General features: G+C 44.9%; 1 protein-coding gene across 7 annotated transcripts in view; it reads left to right on the plus strand.

Moving 5' to 3' along the window:
* Positions 1-14,231, plus strand: part of IL21R (interleukin 21 receptor) — an 18,409-nt gene extending 4,178 nt beyond the window's left edge. For 4 of the 7 annotated variants that reach the window (XM_017734238.1, XM_017734239.1, XM_017734240.1 and 1 more), the window contains 8 exons: positions 2,992-3,066; positions 6,339-6,444; positions 7,076-7,272; positions 8,907-9,058; positions 9,464-9,641; positions 10,874-10,970; positions 11,777-11,858; positions 12,376-14,231. In XM_017734238.1, coding sequence (XP_017589727.1) covers positions 3,012-3,066; positions 6,339-6,444; positions 7,076-7,272; positions 8,907-9,058; positions 9,464-9,641; positions 10,874-10,970; positions 11,777-11,858; positions 12,376-13,290 — 1,782 coding nt within the window. In that variant the 5' untranslated portion in view covers positions 2,992-3,011 and the 3' untranslated portion in view covers positions 13,291-14,231. Of the gene's footprint in view, positions 1-2,991; positions 3,067-3,764; positions 4,911-6,338; positions 6,445-7,075; positions 7,273-8,906; positions 9,059-9,463; positions 9,642-10,873; positions 10,971-11,776; positions 11,859-12,375 lie in introns of those variants that run through there. The other 3 variants (XM_017734242.1, XM_017734241.1, XM_017734243.1) reach the window with 3 other exon arrangements.
* Positions 14,232-16,484: the final 2,253 nt, after the last annotated feature.

Genomic DNA, 16,484 nt, shown 5'->3' on the forward strand with positions numbered 1-16,484 from the left:
GGTATGGAAAGAGACGGAGATAAATGTTGGACTAATCTGTGGGCACTGGCAAGGGTAAGAGATGGGACAGTGGTGTCCCAACTGAGGAAGTATTGTCTCTTTGTTTCACCTATTTTAGCAGATCCTACTGGTTTTCTTATTTTTTGCTACTGTGCTCTTCTTCAGGAATCTTCCTTTTGGATTACAAGGCTGTATGCTAACCTCTCCCCATTGTGTAATGGCAGCCTCTGGTAACTCTGTAAGACATCTTCCCAATGAGCTACTTGGGCTTCTTGCTTTGACTTTTTCTTTTCAGTCCCTCCCATCCCTTTGGGTTGATGGTACCATTCTCTGAGCAGAGGAAGGAAAGTAGGGGAGGCCCTTGAAAGAAACCATAGTCCAATAAGTAAAAGCAGCAAAGACTTTCCTTGCATTGATCTGTTCATTTAGGCAGGAATGAGCATAGAAGCAGGGAGCTACTGCAATATCATGGATACGAAGCATCAGAGGCCCTGCCAATTGGATTCTGAAATAAGTGGTGGGTCTGCAGACCTTTCTGGGGGCCCAGCCCTTCTATCCTTCCTTCCTCTCTCCCTCCGTCCCTCCCTTCCTTCCTTCTTTCCTTCCTTCCTTCCTTCCTGAAGAAGAGGCAGCAAGTTGCCTTTCTTTGCTTTCCATGGTGGCCAAGAGTGTGGACTGTGACAGTCACAATACAAAGTGATGCTGAGATGGGCTCATGGTGCACCTAGTCGTAGCAGGAAGTCGAGTGAGCAGGTTTCAGAAGGCAGGATAAGAGCAGGCCTTCCTCAAAGGAATGAGGATTTGGAGAAGAGCAGTGGAAGATGGGTGAGATCACAAGGTGGGGTTAGACAGTGGCCTCTATCTGAGTGACCAGGGACTGCACCACCAGAAGTACTGGTAATGACAAGAGTTACTACACAGAGAAAACTTGGAGAGCTGGGACCAGAGGGGTCAAGAAAAGGTGTTTACTCAAGGCAATGTGTGATGCAGAAAGAAGGGCTGGAGTATGGAGGTAGAGAGTTTGCCCTGCCACCGGCAACAGGTGAGGGTGGATGGCAGGGTGCCTGGGGCTCCTTGCTGAGCTGGGACAGTGCTTCATGGGCAGGGTTTGTTTGGCAGGAAAGAAGGGGCAGCAGCTGCACCGTTGCTCCCACTACAGGGTGTGACACCGAGTGTCTGTGGCACCTCCGGAGCAAGCCTTGCTGGTCTCACCTGGGCACTGACACCCTGAGAGCACATCTGTGAGCTCACATGAGGCTGCAGGGGCTTTCTGGTGGCTGCTAAATTTATTTTGCTTTCACTATTTGAGTAAACCTGGGAAATTTTTAAACATCACAAATGTTCCCCAAGTCTTGGAGGCCTCATGGGCTTCTCTCTGCTGAGTGATTGCCTGGGTATGGGGTGGGTGCAGCACAGGCACCCCAGGACCTGAATACCTGCAACCCCCAAATCAATACAGGCTGAGGAACAAACAAATTGAGACCAGCCCTGCTGACAAGGACCTGGGGGCAGTGGTGGATAAAAAGCTGGCCATAAGCTGGCCATGTGTGCTGGTAGCCCAGAAATGCCTGTGTCCTGGGGTTCTTCCCCAGCAGTGTGGGCAGCTGGGGGAATTCTCCCCCTCTACTCTGCTCTCTTGAGAGCCCACCTGGAGTTCCGCCTTCAGGTCTGGGACCCTGCAATGTGACAAGCACGTGCAGCTGCTGTAGTGAATCCAGAGGAGGCCACAGAGATGCTTCAAGGGCTGGAGCGCCTCTGCTATGTATGACAGGCTGAGAGAGTTGGGCTTGTTAAGCCTGAAGAAGAACAGGCTTTGAGGACACCTAACTGCAACCTTTCAGTATTTAAAGGGAGCCAGTAAGAAAGATAAGGACGGACTTCTTAGCAGTCTGTAGTAACAGGATGAGGAGTGATGGTTTTTTAAATTAAAAGCATAGATCAGACTATGTGCATGGCATGTGGGCCCTTCCTGATGTCTGTGCATCCTTGAAACTTGCTTTCAATGAAACTATGTCCCCAAGATAATACAGGTTGCTTCTTCAAAGTCTTGTCCCATTTAAGAATAGCTTGAGAAACAGTGTTGAAGTCTGTACCAGATATCAACAGCCAATACTCTGCAGGAAGCTTATTTTAAGTCTTTCTGTGCACATACATGTGTTTCTATAAATATTTTAATGCTGTGAAAACACAGCCTTAATGTATTATATGACTTGAGGGGTTTGTCTTGGAGCAGGGGCCGTGGGTTGAACAGTCATTTGTATGTGATGCCATTTCCTCTGTTTTAAACATCCTGCTGTCATCTTCTCTGAAGCCTTTCTTATAGGTTCTCTTCACTAAACCATCAGGGCAGCCTCTCCCTGCAGTCAGTGCTGTACATTGTTCTCTTAGATGCTACATGGGAGGCTGGGTTTTTTTCTTTTTTTCTTCTGGTCTGTCTTCCTGGAGTCCCTTAATTAGATATTTCATGCTTATTTAACTATGGGTAGGCCAAATCAATGAGTTCTCACTAGCTTTGCTCACAGAGACCCGCAATGATATTCAGACTCCATTTGGCTAAATCACTGCACAGCTGTTTAATCTGCAGTAATGTCACTTCTAGTGGCAAGCCGTTCCTAGCTGCAAGATACTAATGAAGTAAAAATGGGTTAGCACCTAACCCAGGAGTCTTTCTTGTTGCCTTGATAGCCTGAGCTGCAGTCCCTTTGCTGCTTTCTCTGTGCACGTGCTGGCAAGGAGTGAAGATTTCACTGACCTTGCTTATGGCAAGTTGGCAGACTGTTGGTCATACCCCCCTTAGCCCATGGAGTAGATACACACAGGAGAGCTGAAATTAATTGTCTAAATAAGGCACTTTACTTTCAGACATTTAAATGAAAGCAAGATTAATTCCACCTCAACTTTATTAAAGTAGATGTCTGAGCAGAGCTTTAAATTGATTGTGGGAATCTTGTTTGTGGTTGTTGTTTTGTTTTGTTTTGTTTTCTTCCCCAGGACATCCAGTGAGAACCACCATGAGGAACAAACAGTGGCTCTACAATATTTTCTTCTGCCTTTTATTCCAGCACAGTAAGTCCTCAGATATTTCTTTTGAGGTTGTACACCCACAGGATTTATCTTAGTGACCACATATGCCGGTTCTGATCAGATGTGCATGGCACAAGGTTGCCACAGGACAGCAACCACAAGATAAGGTCCCAGGGGAGAGAGTTCCATGGGCTAATGAGTGGTGGACAGGCACAGGAAGGTGCACAGCTGGGCAGAGTTCAGCCAGGCTGTATACTGCTCTGGGAAGCAGCACCAGCAGAGAGCTTGCAGAGGTAGTGCCTGCCCTGCATTGATATGTCTCCTAGTGACATTAGAGTAGGATTTCCCCCATCAAAAATACCCTTTGCTGTAGAAAATGTTCTGGTGGCCAAGACCAGGATATCCCCAGGGTTGCTGTTGGCTGGTCAGCCAGGGCCAGTGGAGTGAACCTCTCCTAGTCTGAAGCCCTTTGCTTAGGACTGGACTGTGCATACAGTCACATCACCCCCCACCCCCCTTTTTTTTTTTTTTTTTTTTTTTTACAAACCCCATGCAGTTTTAGCAGATAGGCAATGTATTTACTTAAGGCAATAATTAGAACTCTGGGAAAAAATAGTTATATTAATTTTTTTCCACTCTCTGATCTTCACATTGAATTCCAAGCTGTAGCATTTTTTTTTTTTTTTTTGCTGTTTCCTACCCACACTGCGAACTCCAGCTGACTCAGAGCTGACTTTCTGAACAGATCAGCTGGACAGAAAAAGGCAATGACAACCATGTCTGCAGGGAGCTATGCAAGTTTTTTGTATCTTACATGCTGCTTGTAGGCAGAGCATGGGACCTGCTCCAGACCTAAATTAGGAGAAAAAATGCATTCAGAATTATATCTTCCTGTCATAAGGGACCACTGTGATGTCTGGTCTGAATTTTGTGTGATGCAAGCCAGGGAATTACCATGTACTAATTTCAGTTTGGACCAATCTAGATCTTACTGGTAGAAGTATTTGAGTTTTGTTTCTGAAGCTGCCAAGGACAGACATTTTATCTTAGATCTAACTAACTGTGTTTAGGACACTTAATTAGTCCTTTCCCAGTAAAAAGCTGTCCTCTTAATTTTGTTAACAGGTTCTTGCCCAAACATGCACTTGCAACTTCCCAGCTACCTAGGAGTAGTCTGTTTGACTAATTAACATAATAGCATAGAAGAACACTAATTGCAACTGCTTAATAGCTTATTAGTACTTGCTGCCCTCTCTAAAGGAATGCAAAAGATTTCTAACCCTGTTTTTCTAGGAGAATAAAGTTAGGCTAAAGGAGAAAATGTATGTTGCTCAGGATTCTGAACTAAACAGTGCTTGGTCCAGGACCCTCAGAAGAGTATTGAGGGTTCAAAATAAAGAGTGAAAACTTAATGAAAAATTTAGAACAGAATTCTGAAGTTGGTGCAAAATTAAAAAGTCAAAATGAAGGTTTAAAAAAAATCATATGTACAACCTTGGGACCAGTCTGTTGCAAACATCCCCAAATTTCTTCTGCCACCATCCTAACTCTTTGGAGTAAGGCGGATCTTTTATGCAAGTCTGAGTGCTGCCCAGAGCTCCTGTAGGGAGAGTAGTGTGTGCTCTGATATGTGAGGACTAGGAAGTAAATGTGGTGATGGGTGACTTCAGCCAGGAAAAGTGGGACTTTGTTTGCCTTTGAACTTACCCCAGGCTAGAAGGAGGCTGCACCCTCTGCTGGACACACCTCCTGTGCATTGTGACTGTAAATACAGACATCTTGTTTGTGCGGACAGCCATTTGATCTGGAGGGTGCAACAGATTTCTGGTCCGTCATTGCACACACTGTCTGCATTCCATGGTGGTTCTCTGCATACAGCTTCAGCTGTAAGACTGGGCATTGGGATTGTTGGGCATATCGCATCAGCAAACAGCACTCTGGATGCAAAGCATTTTGCAACAGGGAAGGAGGACAAAGGGAGTGCAGCTTCTCTGACCAGGAAAGCAGCAGAACGACAAAGGGAAGTGAGCTTGCAGCATGGTTAGCATCAAAGGGTTTGGGTGCCTGATGGCTGCAAAGTAGTGTGTTCCTAGGAGGCTGGGAGCAGCCGTTACGGTAGGCGAGAACCCGTGCTTGATTTAAGCATGGATGTAACAATCTTGAGTCTTTTCCTAGATGATGACAATTTTATTCCCATTGAAAAGGGGTGCTACTGTACGTGTCAGAAATGAATGGTCACTGCAGTAGGCATGGTTTGAACCAGCATGGTATGCTGCATCTCCTGCAGGCTTTTCCTCATTCAGCCATTCCTAGTGTAATGGTGGTGGTTCTTGTCAGCCCAGGGAGCTGTCAGGAGGGGACTCATCAATGCAGATATTTCTCACTGGGCTACTATCTTACCTGCCTTGAAATCCAGGGAGATAAGTGTGTTATGCACAGGACAATGGTACTTTTATACAACACATTCTGGATACTGCTCTGTGAGCAGAGCTCCTGCAGAACAAATGCAAGAATATAAATTCTGCTTTGTGACCACTTTCAAAAAATTACTTGATTTACCTAATGACCAGTGTAAGTTCTACAATTGCCTCTCAAGGTCTCTTGAGAAGTCTGTAATTAATAAATTGTGCTTATCAGAATGTTTAATAGAAATTTAAGTAACTAAAAATTTGCAATATTTTTTATTCCCAAATTCCATGGAAAACATACTTCAAGCCTCTGGAGCTGGACATAAAAAGTATTGATGCTGCAGATATCAAGCTTTAGAAAACGGAAAAGAGAATGGCAAAGAAAAAATTACTAAAATAGCACTTTTTAAAAAATGTGCAAAGTGCTATATAGATGTACAATGAAAACTAGACTAGCAAAGAACAGTACTCAATTTAGAAAGTGGTATCGTTAAAATGTTTGAATATGCTACTATTTCTTATTGGGTTATCATACCTCTTCTATGTGTTCTATAAGCTAAGACTCTTGCAGAAATATGTGACTGCTGTAGAGATTGTACGAGAGGGGACAGGGATAAGTCTGAAAATTCAGTCACAATTTGGGCATTTCCTGATTTTGGCTGCCACAGCGTTTTTAATTGGTTTTTGTTTGACACTTATCTTGCCATCAGTGACTTGTCACCCTACAGAGCTGAAACACATCTGCCCCACAACTGGAGACTTTCAGTGGGAGGGAGGAGGGTTGTCAGAGACTGGTCTGTTCCCTTCAGATTTAGTGGGAACCCTGAGGGGTGCATATATTGATACAAAGTTCTGCTTGCTTTATCATGGAAGTTGATATTGTGTTTTCTCTTTCCAAACCTATAGCTATGTGTTGTGAAAACCTCACTTGTTTTGTGGACTACGTACAGACCCTGTCCTGTATCCTACGAAATGAGTTGGGTTTCGGTTCATACAATCTCACTGCAACATGGTATGTCTTGGTAGGATGAGCAAAGTCCAGTTAGCAGGAGCCTCTACATGGCCATAGCACAGTGGTGACCTTCTGTCATCTTTGTTAGGTAGAAATCCTATTCTTGCTACCATGCTGGTTTTTTACTCAGTATTTTGCACTCCAGTTATGAACTGACTTCTTCTCTAGAAAAGGACCCCTGGTTCCTGTCTCTGCCAACTGTGCTTCTTGCTGCTGACTGCTATGCTGACCCCAGTTTCCTTAGCATTGCCTTCTCTGCTGCCACGGGAATACCTTGCCCTTTGCTGCTGTTAAAAGTGAGCTTTTATCTGCATGCATTGGCAGGGCTCACGCAGATTGTCCAGTCCTCTACGGCTGCTGTTCTGTCACTGCAAGGAAGTGGATGCAGTCTTGGCCTGTGTAGCCTTGAGGAGCACCTTTCCTTTCCAGAAACACTTTCCTATTTCTCTCAAAGATGCTAAGCTGAGCAAGTAGAAGGGAAAAAAGAAATCTGTTGAAGTTCAAAGATAATTTTTTATTTGAACATGTTGATTTTTTGTTTTAATCATTTCCTGTGCCTGGTGGTTCAGCAACAAATTAATCCAACTACAGCATGTGATACATGTGGACTTGTTTGTTTTGGCTTTTTTAGGGTTCCTGAGGAAGATCCAGAAAATACTGTGGCTGCCTGCAGTCTCCTGCAATTGTCAAGGAACACCAGTCACACACAGTACATGTGCACTGTGGACATGACTGAACTCCTGGCAGATACCAAAGTCCAGGTGGATGTTACAGAGATAGCTGATAGGCAGCATGTGCTTTCCAAAGACTTTTATTTGTCAGACAACAGTAAGTACAAAAATTATGAATTTGATAAATACTGTCTGACTATGTGCTAGGATAGTCTGGACAAGGAGTGAGAGTTGCAGCAAGCAGTGTGGGGCTATGTTTGCTGTACACTCATTTACATAAAGCACTGTGCTCTTATTGTTGCTATTATGCTTGAAGCTGGCTTAGAGCTGGCTTGGTCCATGCTTTTCACAGGGAAATTCCTTTTCCCCATGAAGCAGTAGGTGATAAATATCTGCCTCAGACCAGTCTCATACCTAGACTATGCAAGAGTTTGTTCTTGGCTGGATTCTAAAGGACAGGAGGAATTGCTTCATTACAAATGCCACAAATCACAGAATCCTTAGAATGGTTTGGGTTGAAAGGGACCTTAAAGATCATTAAGCTCCAACCCCCTACCATGGGCAGGGACACCTTCCACTAGACCAAGTTGCTCCAAACCCCATTCAACCTGGCCTTGGACACTTCCAGAGAGGGGGCAGCCACAGTTTCTCTGGGCAACCTGTGCTAGTTCCTTGCCACCCTCACAGCCAAGAATTTCTCCCTGATATCCCATCTAACCCTGTCCTCTGTCAGTGTGAAGCCATTTCCCCTTGTCCTGTCACTACATGCCCTTGTCAAAAGTCTTTCTCCAGCTCCCTTGTAATATCCAAGGTGCTGGAGGCTCCCAAAAGGCTTTTGCAGTGGACACCTGAACCAACATGACATTATTTTGGGTGGCACAAGGTGTCCCAGATGTACTGGATGTGGCAGTTCCCCTTTCTGGGGCAATTCCTAATCATTTCTCCTGCATGACACGAAGACTGAATGCAGTCATGTAAATGCCTTGGCAAAATGTTGGTATGTTCTGGGTTGTGTAGCAAACTATGAAGAAAAGGAGTGGTTAGCCAGGCAGATGGGTACCACGCAGACATAGGATTTTTCTATTTGGCTTCTTCTGAAATTAAACTTTACTTGAGAAGTGTCATCTTTTTGACAAATGCCATAACATTTCAGGAAGCCTCCTTGCTCCCACTGACAGACTAGAGATTGGGTAGTCATGCATATCTCCTAGATGTCCTCATCCAAAGGCATCATAGCTCAGTGGTGGGCTGTGCAGACTGCTGGAGTTTTGCATGACTGCTTTTCAACACACAAACACTCCTTGCAGGGATAAAAAAGCTTGCTTTTTGGACACTTGGGACAGGGGATTGCAGTGGGTTTATGCAGTGTCCCCTAGCCTCAGCTTTTCCTCATGACTCTGTTACATTGAGGGGTATTTCCCCAATTTTACGAGTGATGATGACTACACAGAGTTCTTTTATGTCATGAGAAGAACAAGGTGCTCTACATTTTACATCTCCCAGGAGTTTATTAGCACTATACTATCTTTCCTGCCCCTTAGGCAATGAGGAGGTTCAGAGACAAGCAGAAGATATATTCAGAGAAACATGGTCCTGACTTCATTATGTGGCTCACATGTGAGGTTCTGTGCGTGGCTGAAGGCAGGAAGGCTGTGGACGTTCTCTGGTGTAGGAAGGCCCACCACTGCCAGGGCAGCTTTGTTCCCTACGCGCTCTGCATTGCTAATACCATGCTGGGCCATCTCTTAACTGTAGTAATCTTATGAAAGGTAACACCATCCTGTCTTCCAGTCAAACCACAGCCTCCATTCAACCTGACCGCTTTGTTCTCAGAGGGTTACAGTATTTCTTGGGAAACCATCTACCAGAACTCTTCCTACTACTTTTTGAATGAGGAGCTGGAATATCAGCTGCGTTACAAAAGAAGAACTGACACCTGGGAGGTAAGTGAGATGTCAGTTTACCATCAAGTAGGATGTACCAGAAAAGAGGAAGCCAGCACAACCAGGACAGTAGCACTGGTGTGGAACAAGGGTTTTCATGGTTTAGAAAAAATGTCTCTCTGCTTGACAGGACTGAAAACAGGCAAACCCAAAAAGTAATTGAGAAACAGAAGCTGTGTGAGAAGTATTAGATCCTGTGAGAAAGGCTGATGATTCATTTGATTCTCATGCTGTCCTGCATGGAAGGCTCCCCCAGGATTGCATGCAGCTGCTGGCCAGTCAGAGCATGGCCTTGCAGAAACAACATGAAAGCAGAAGAGGCTACTTTGCAGGCATCCTCACTGTGCAGCAGAGAGAGCAAAGTAAGAGCAGTCACTCTAGAGTTTGGTGTTTAATCATTCACAGACTCAGAAGACTAAAGCTGTTCATGAAGATAAGCGGACATTGGTGCTCCTGCCATGGGAACTACAGGCGAACACTGAGTACGAGTTCCAAGTGAGAGCTAGACCCCGGGAAGACAGTGGCTATGGTGGTTTTTGGAGTGAATGGAGTTCTCCGCTGTCACTGAAAACCAGCCCTGCCGGTACATCTCCTTTCCCTTTCAATAAGTCCAGTGTCAGAGAATGCTTTCAGAAATTTAATAAAATCTAATTAATTAGAACAAATTTTAAACAGTCCAGTAAAGACAGGTACGGTTAGCTTCCTTACTGGTTATGTGAACCCGAGGCCTGGGCTGTCAGTATTGACATTTTTACTGTGTGACAAAAGAAAGAGTCTTTGGTGGGGTTGGCTGTACATATGGGTGCCACTTGCAGGAGTGTAGCCTTTAGCTTCCCTTTGAGTGTCAAATGTCCAGGGTCCTGCTTGCAGCCTTCAGAAATGGGGGAGATCTCCTCTACTGGGTCTTAGTGTTGTCTTCAGCTGAGGGGAGGGGGATCCTGCTCTCAAACCTGAGTTCTGTGTCTGGACTCTGATGTTTGATCATGCTGGGCATGGGTGTTTTGTTTGGTAGCCACCACTCTGCAGGGAGTTCACAGTACTTTATACTCAGAAGTACACTGATGCTTGTCATGGTGGAACAGAGGCTATGAAAATAAGGAGCCTTTGCTCCAGGAGAACAGGTGAAAAATGACTGGTCAATGCCAGTAGCATGTGCTGAGCTTCCCTGCTTTCACTCATCTGCAGCTCAAACTGAAGCATTACAGGGTTTACGTGGTGCTGTGGCAGCAGGGCCAGGCTCCATTTGCTAAGGGATATCTGAGTTCTGGATCTCAAAGGTGCCCCTTTCCATCACAGGTGGAGAGCAGCCAACAAGCAGTCATCTAGTCTCTAATCAACTGCACTTTTTCACTTCACAGATCACTTGTGGAGGCGTCCCTAAACCAGGAGTCAGAAACAACAGGGGTCTTAGTGGCAAGGAGCTGTCCTGCCCTAAGTATGTTGTCTGTCTGTCTCTGGTGCAGCCAGGTAGACCTGTCTGGAGTACTGGGGCCCAGATGATAGCGTCAATGTCCCTGTGAGAGAATCTGGGATAGAAATTAAGGGTGTCTCATAGAATCATTTAGGTTGGAAAAGACCTCCAAGATCATCTGGTCCAACCTTTGACCAATCATTGCTTTATCAACTAGATCATAGTACTAAGTGCCATGTCCAGTCTCTTGAACAAGGATAGTGACTCCACCACCTCCTTGGGCAGCCCATTCCAATGCTTGACAACTCTTTCTGTTCCAAAAACTTTTTCTCCTCACCATCTCCTGTTTATTGACCAGGGTATAAATACAAAGTGAGTCTGCATGACCTTGTCTCTTTCTTCAGCAGTGACACAGACAGCAGGCATGGAATGGCTGTTGCTGTTTGGTATTGTTGTGGCAATCATGGCCTCAATCACAACCTTTCTGGTCAAACAGCAGAGGTAAGAATGCTTCAGGAAGTGGGAGTTAATGTTTTTATTCCATCTTGATAAAGATGGGGTGTTCACATGCAGCCTTCCTTGAGTCTTGTATACCTATGAGTAGGAAGCTATGGGCCTGTAAGGGACGGCCAAGTATGGTCCCTAGCTCATGTACTGCCAGGAGTGACCAGCTTTTCTCTGGGACTCTGCTGCCATTCATCTGGTTGGGACAAGATGTTGGCACATGGGGATGAAGCAAGGACCAGAAAGCTTCCTGAGCTGTTCTCCTGGTCTTGTCTGTGCTCTGCAATTGCCAGATAGAGCAGTAGCCAGAGCTGGCCTGGCCCTTTCCAAAGTTGACATAGGTCCTTCAATGCTGGCTGGAGGCCTCTGTCCCTCTCAGAGGCTTCTCATGCCCTTGAAGAGATATGGGGTGCTGACATGGAGGAGGGCTGGTGCAGCAACAGGGCTGGCACAGCCCAGGTCCACAGCAGAATTGCATAGGGCAGAGTTCTGGCCTGCAGACCACAAACCTCAGTGGAAAATGCCTTTATAGCATCTGGTGTTTTTCCAGGAAGGAAAAAACTGGAACCTCTTTCCTTAGTGTGAATATTTGTGTGCAAGTGCTGAGGCCTCACCTCCAGTGAGGTTCACAAGAAAGGCCATTAGATGGCTCTGGCAGCACAAGACATCCTTGGAACCTCAGCCACTTGCTAACTCACAAGGCTGGGCAGGTGATTCCAGTTCCTTGAAACGGATCTGGAGATGCCTTGCTTTGCATCTGTAATGTGTGCTTAACCCCAAAGCCTTTCTCTTTTCTCTTCCAGCTTGTGGAAGAAGATGGCTTGCATCCCAGACCCTGCTCCCTTTTTCAAACCTCTTTATGTGGCTCATAATGGAGATTTTAAGGTATAAATGGGCTACACAAATGAATGGAGTACATGACAGACTAAAAGGCTACCATGCTATCCTGGGCAAAGGATTCTCATTAGGGCAGTAGAAGGGGAAATCTGTCTCAAAGGAATGCCAAACATCTCCAGATATAAGAACCATAGCTTTCCAGTATCTGTTTGGTGCCATGAAGACCTTTATGTTACATCTCTACTCCTTATTCTCTGTAAGTGCTGCCTCAGTGTGTGAGCTGAGTTCATGTGGTTTGTGAAGCCTGGGATCCTGACGGGAGTGTCAGAGAAAACTGCAAAGCCACGCAAACCTCTCAGGGCTAATTATTTTCAATTACTTCAGTTAGTTCTCCTGCAGTTGCCTGTGTCTCATAATAACAGTATCTCCTACACTGTTATATTGGAGGAGTCAGTGACTGTAGAGTTTGATTTTGCCTCTAAAAGCCTAAGAACTCTGGTTATTTCTGTGGAACTTAAAACCTAGTGATGCTAACCTCTCTCTCCCTGTGTGTCCTTTTCTGCAGAAGTGGGTTGGTGCATCCCATATGAAAATGACCTTTGATTTCTTTGAATGGGGAATAGTCCTTCCAGAAGTCCTAGAAGTTTACACGATGCATCCTTCCAACAGCACCCCACAGGAAGAGCTGCATGAGCTGAGAAAGAATCTGCCTTGCAAGCCCTCTGTGTCTTGCCTGACTGTCCCAGGTCAAGATAGCCAGTCCCTGTGGTGTAGTGTAAACAGTAGTGGTGGGACTGAGGACCAGTCATATGGGCACTTGTCAATTGATACAGTGACTGTGGCTGATGAATTTACATCTTGTAACTGCCAGTGCAGCTGTAACCATGTGTACAGGGAACATGAGCATACCAACAAGGAAGATGATAGTGCTGGAGAACCTGCTTACCCCAAGGTTAACATTGATGAGGAAGACAGAAGGATATCCAGTGACTTGCATTTGGCCGATCTGAGCACACAGGACAAAATACTTGCTTCAGGCTCTGTGTCCACAGACCACCTGAGGAGCACAAGTGTCCCAGTCAACCAACAAGGAGAAAGGGGAGTGGAAGGAGGGGTGGGGAGCATCCTAGAAGCCCTTTGCTTGCAGCCTCATCAGTGGGATTTGGAAAATTCAGGTTCTCTACCTTCTCCTGATGGTGAAAGTGTTTCTTACAGTGAAGGCTCCTATGACTTCTTCCCTCACAATACAAGGCCTGGTGATAGTTACCCTTTGATCTGTGTAGATTTGGACACTATTGACAGTGGCTTTGTGGACTCAGACTGTGGAAGTCCAGTTGACTGTGAATTTGGGCAAAACAGTCAGACCATTTGTGGTCCCATCCCTCTTGAGCAGGAGGGACAAGACTTTCCGCGGAGCTACGTCAAGCAGTGGGTCTCCTGTCGCTCTGACAGCCCTGTCAGTGGGACAGAGACAAACTAAGGCCTTTGATGTTGCCTGGAGGAGTGTGGGGCCTTTTCCATAGTGTGCCAGGAGCAAAGTGTTAGCAAAATTCAGAAGAGAAACAAAGTTTACTTTGTGTAATCTCTATTGCACAAACTGAAACCTGTTAAGTCCACAGAAATATGCCTATTTCTATTGCCACTTATCCTATTAATGTCTCAAATTTGTTGTGATTGATTGTTCCTGGGTTTTGCTGGGGTTTGGGGATTTTAGAATCATAGATCAACCCTCCTTTATAATGTCAGAAAAAAAACCCAACTGTACCTTGAAAATTATTCTTTGGCTTATGTAGATGTGCAAAATTTTTTGCAGTAACCTTATAAAGAGTACAGAACTTTAGGTTATTTTCCCTGGTATTCTCACATGACTTGAGAGTTTGGCTGTGCACAGAACCTTAGAAACATAACCCATGGCAAGCATGTTTGCTACATTAAAGTTCCCCTACCCTTTCCAAGCAACATGTGATGTTCCTTTTCCTTCTACTGTCTTAGGCTCTTTAAACTCAGCTGTAGTAGTTTGTTAATTACAGAGGATTCCACACATGTCCATGGGGATCAAACCCAATTTTTATGTAATCACCACAGAAGTGTGTGTGCTGGAGACCAAGCACAACTCAGGTTTCAGAAGGACTTTGCCTTTCCAGGTGGAGTCTGCAAATGAAAAGTCTTCAAAACATAAAAAATTCTAAACAAACTCTTGCTACTAGGCTTTTCTATTGAGTCAGATTCTCTCCCTGCACTTTTCAAGCATATTAATTTAGCTGCTTTTAGAGTTATGCCAAAATTACTGAAATGTTGTCCTACCTAGATATGCCTGCTACTTCTGCCTTGGACTTGCTCTGCTGCAGTTAACAGGTCAGTAACACGAATTTTGAGCAATTTCTGCTCGCTAATAAAGCCAGATATGAAACTGCACTGTAACAGTGAATCTGTTTTTCTCTGACATCTCTGTATCTCTGATTTGTTCAGGATAATTGTCTTAAAAAGTCACTGTAATACTGAAATTGAATGTGAAGACCTTCATCTTGCATAGGCATGGTGCTACTAACCCATAGGCTGCTTGGTCCAGAAGGTCGTATCTTGAGAGAACCTTTGTGGTGAACAATGCATGTTTCCAGTGTAGTAGTAATCTGTTGTTCCTATGATACCAATAAACTCTCTTCCCTCACCTCCTCCTCTTACCTGAGACTATAGGCAACCCCACAGCTCCCTAAACAGAAGAGAGCACTGTAGTAAAGAGAAGGTATTTCTTTCATAGGTGAGTGCTGGGACAGTACTGCATTGCATCCACATCCTCTGGTTTGATTGTTCAGATACGCCATGGTATCTGCTATGTTGATTTTGGACCTACATGACTTAGTTTTGCCCATGTTGTTATTATTCCCTCAATACATCCCTTGCCCAGCAGTTTCCTGGGTACTGCTCTAAGATATATTAGCTTCTTTGGTCTTCCCTCCTTATCTTCCATTTTTCTTGTCATCTGCTGTGATTAAGCCATGGGAGGTGTTGTCTTCCTGTGCTGATGCATCTTCCCTGCTGCTCTACTGGTCCCTCACAGGCCCTCCACAAGGGGCGATCCTCTGCTGCCAACTCCACTGCCCTGATGAGCTGACTGCCCCACACTGTCCTACAAGGGCTGCTTGCATGATGATCATGTTGATGCAAATGTGTACTGGGCAGAAGCATTTCTGATGGTCTCAACACAAACTTCTGCAGCTTCATCTCACAGCTCTTTTGACTTCAGAAACTACACTGTGCTAACTGAGCCCACGCTGCTTAAGGGAGAAACTCGCTTGTTTTTCTGGGGCCCTTTATATCTCAGTTCTGTGTGCTCTTTGTTTCCGTTTGTATTGATGGCCCCAGAACTGCTGAAGGAGCTGTTTCTGTTATTGGAACACACTCTGGCTGTACATCTGATAGAAGTGGTGGTTTGCTGTTATGTTCAGCTGGAAGTTATCTCTGTTTACCCTAGGAGGCAGACTTCACGAACAAGTGTGCGGCACAAGGGTATTAAAGTAAGGGAAGTTGTTCCCTTTGAAGCAAGCTGTAACAATTAAGCTTTTGGTCAGTGAGTTGTCACTGTGTTTGTGGAGGGGTTTGAGGTGGGGGGTTTTCAGTGCCTCTTATGAGCAAACTGCAAATGTCCCTGAACTAGCATTCTAATTTGGAAGTTTTTTTCCCCCCAGGAATGATAGGGTCAAAAAGCAGGTACTGGGAGAAGCACCACCATCTGTTCTGACGTACCAATTTGGAAATGTCCATCTACATTTCTGCATGGCCCTTGTCTCCCTGTCTCTTGGCCCCAGAAGCTGATATTGACACTGTTATTCAGCCTGGTCTTCGACTGCTTCTCTCTGTTCTCTGGCACTAGACTCATGTACAGGACTGACTTGATGCCTTCTGGCTGTAACACTGCCATTGCATCATTGCAGCTGGGCATGGGAAAATCTGTTCCTTATAGGAACTCTAGGACCAGGACAAGGAAGCACTGCAATGCTTGTTTGCCTTTGCTTCCAGAGCTGCCCTTTGAGCACAGTGCAGTAATTGGCTGTGGAAGAAGTACAGGATAGGGCAGCTCAGGGGTGCTGCAGGGCTCTGAGCACAGCTGGGCACAGGTCTTGGGTGGAAGCAGTTTTGCCCCACATTCAGACAGCACTAGGAAATTACTTTAAGTCGCTTAGAAAGCTCTTTTGTTGGCCTATTTATATAAAAGTTGCAAGCAGATACTTTTCTATTCGGCAAATTACTTGGCCTTTTAAATGTTAACCCTTTAGGAGAAATTCCTGTTTCTCCATGATTAATGAGAAATTACATATATAGTTACTTTAACTCAATCTGATAATCGGAGTAGTTTTTCATTGGTTCTTGAGATTATCTTTAAAATCAGGCGCAGTAAGCTCTGCTTTATTATGCCACTGCTGCTACTGCCTGATCATCAAACCACACTATCAAGGGACAGAAGCAGTGTGAAAAGCGACATTTCTTTTGAGCCGGTAAGACAGTTTAACATATTTCTGTTCTATGCATTCCAGTATGTAATGTTAGGGGACATCTACTGAGCTAAAATATTGAAAAATATTTTCTTTATGTAAATGTGGAATTCTATATTGTTTCTCGAACTAGGAACCTAGAACAAAAGAATGACCAGAAGTGTCTTTGCACTTTTGTTCTGAT

The sequence above is a fragment of the Corvus brachyrhynchos genome, unplaced genomic scaffold (genome assembly GCF_000691975.1).
Source record: "Corvus brachyrhynchos isolate BGI_N302 unplaced genomic scaffold, ASM69197v1 scaffold5, whole genome shotgun sequence".
Taxonomy (NCBI): domain Eukaryota; kingdom Metazoa; phylum Chordata; class Aves; order Passeriformes; family Corvidae; genus Corvus; species Corvus brachyrhynchos.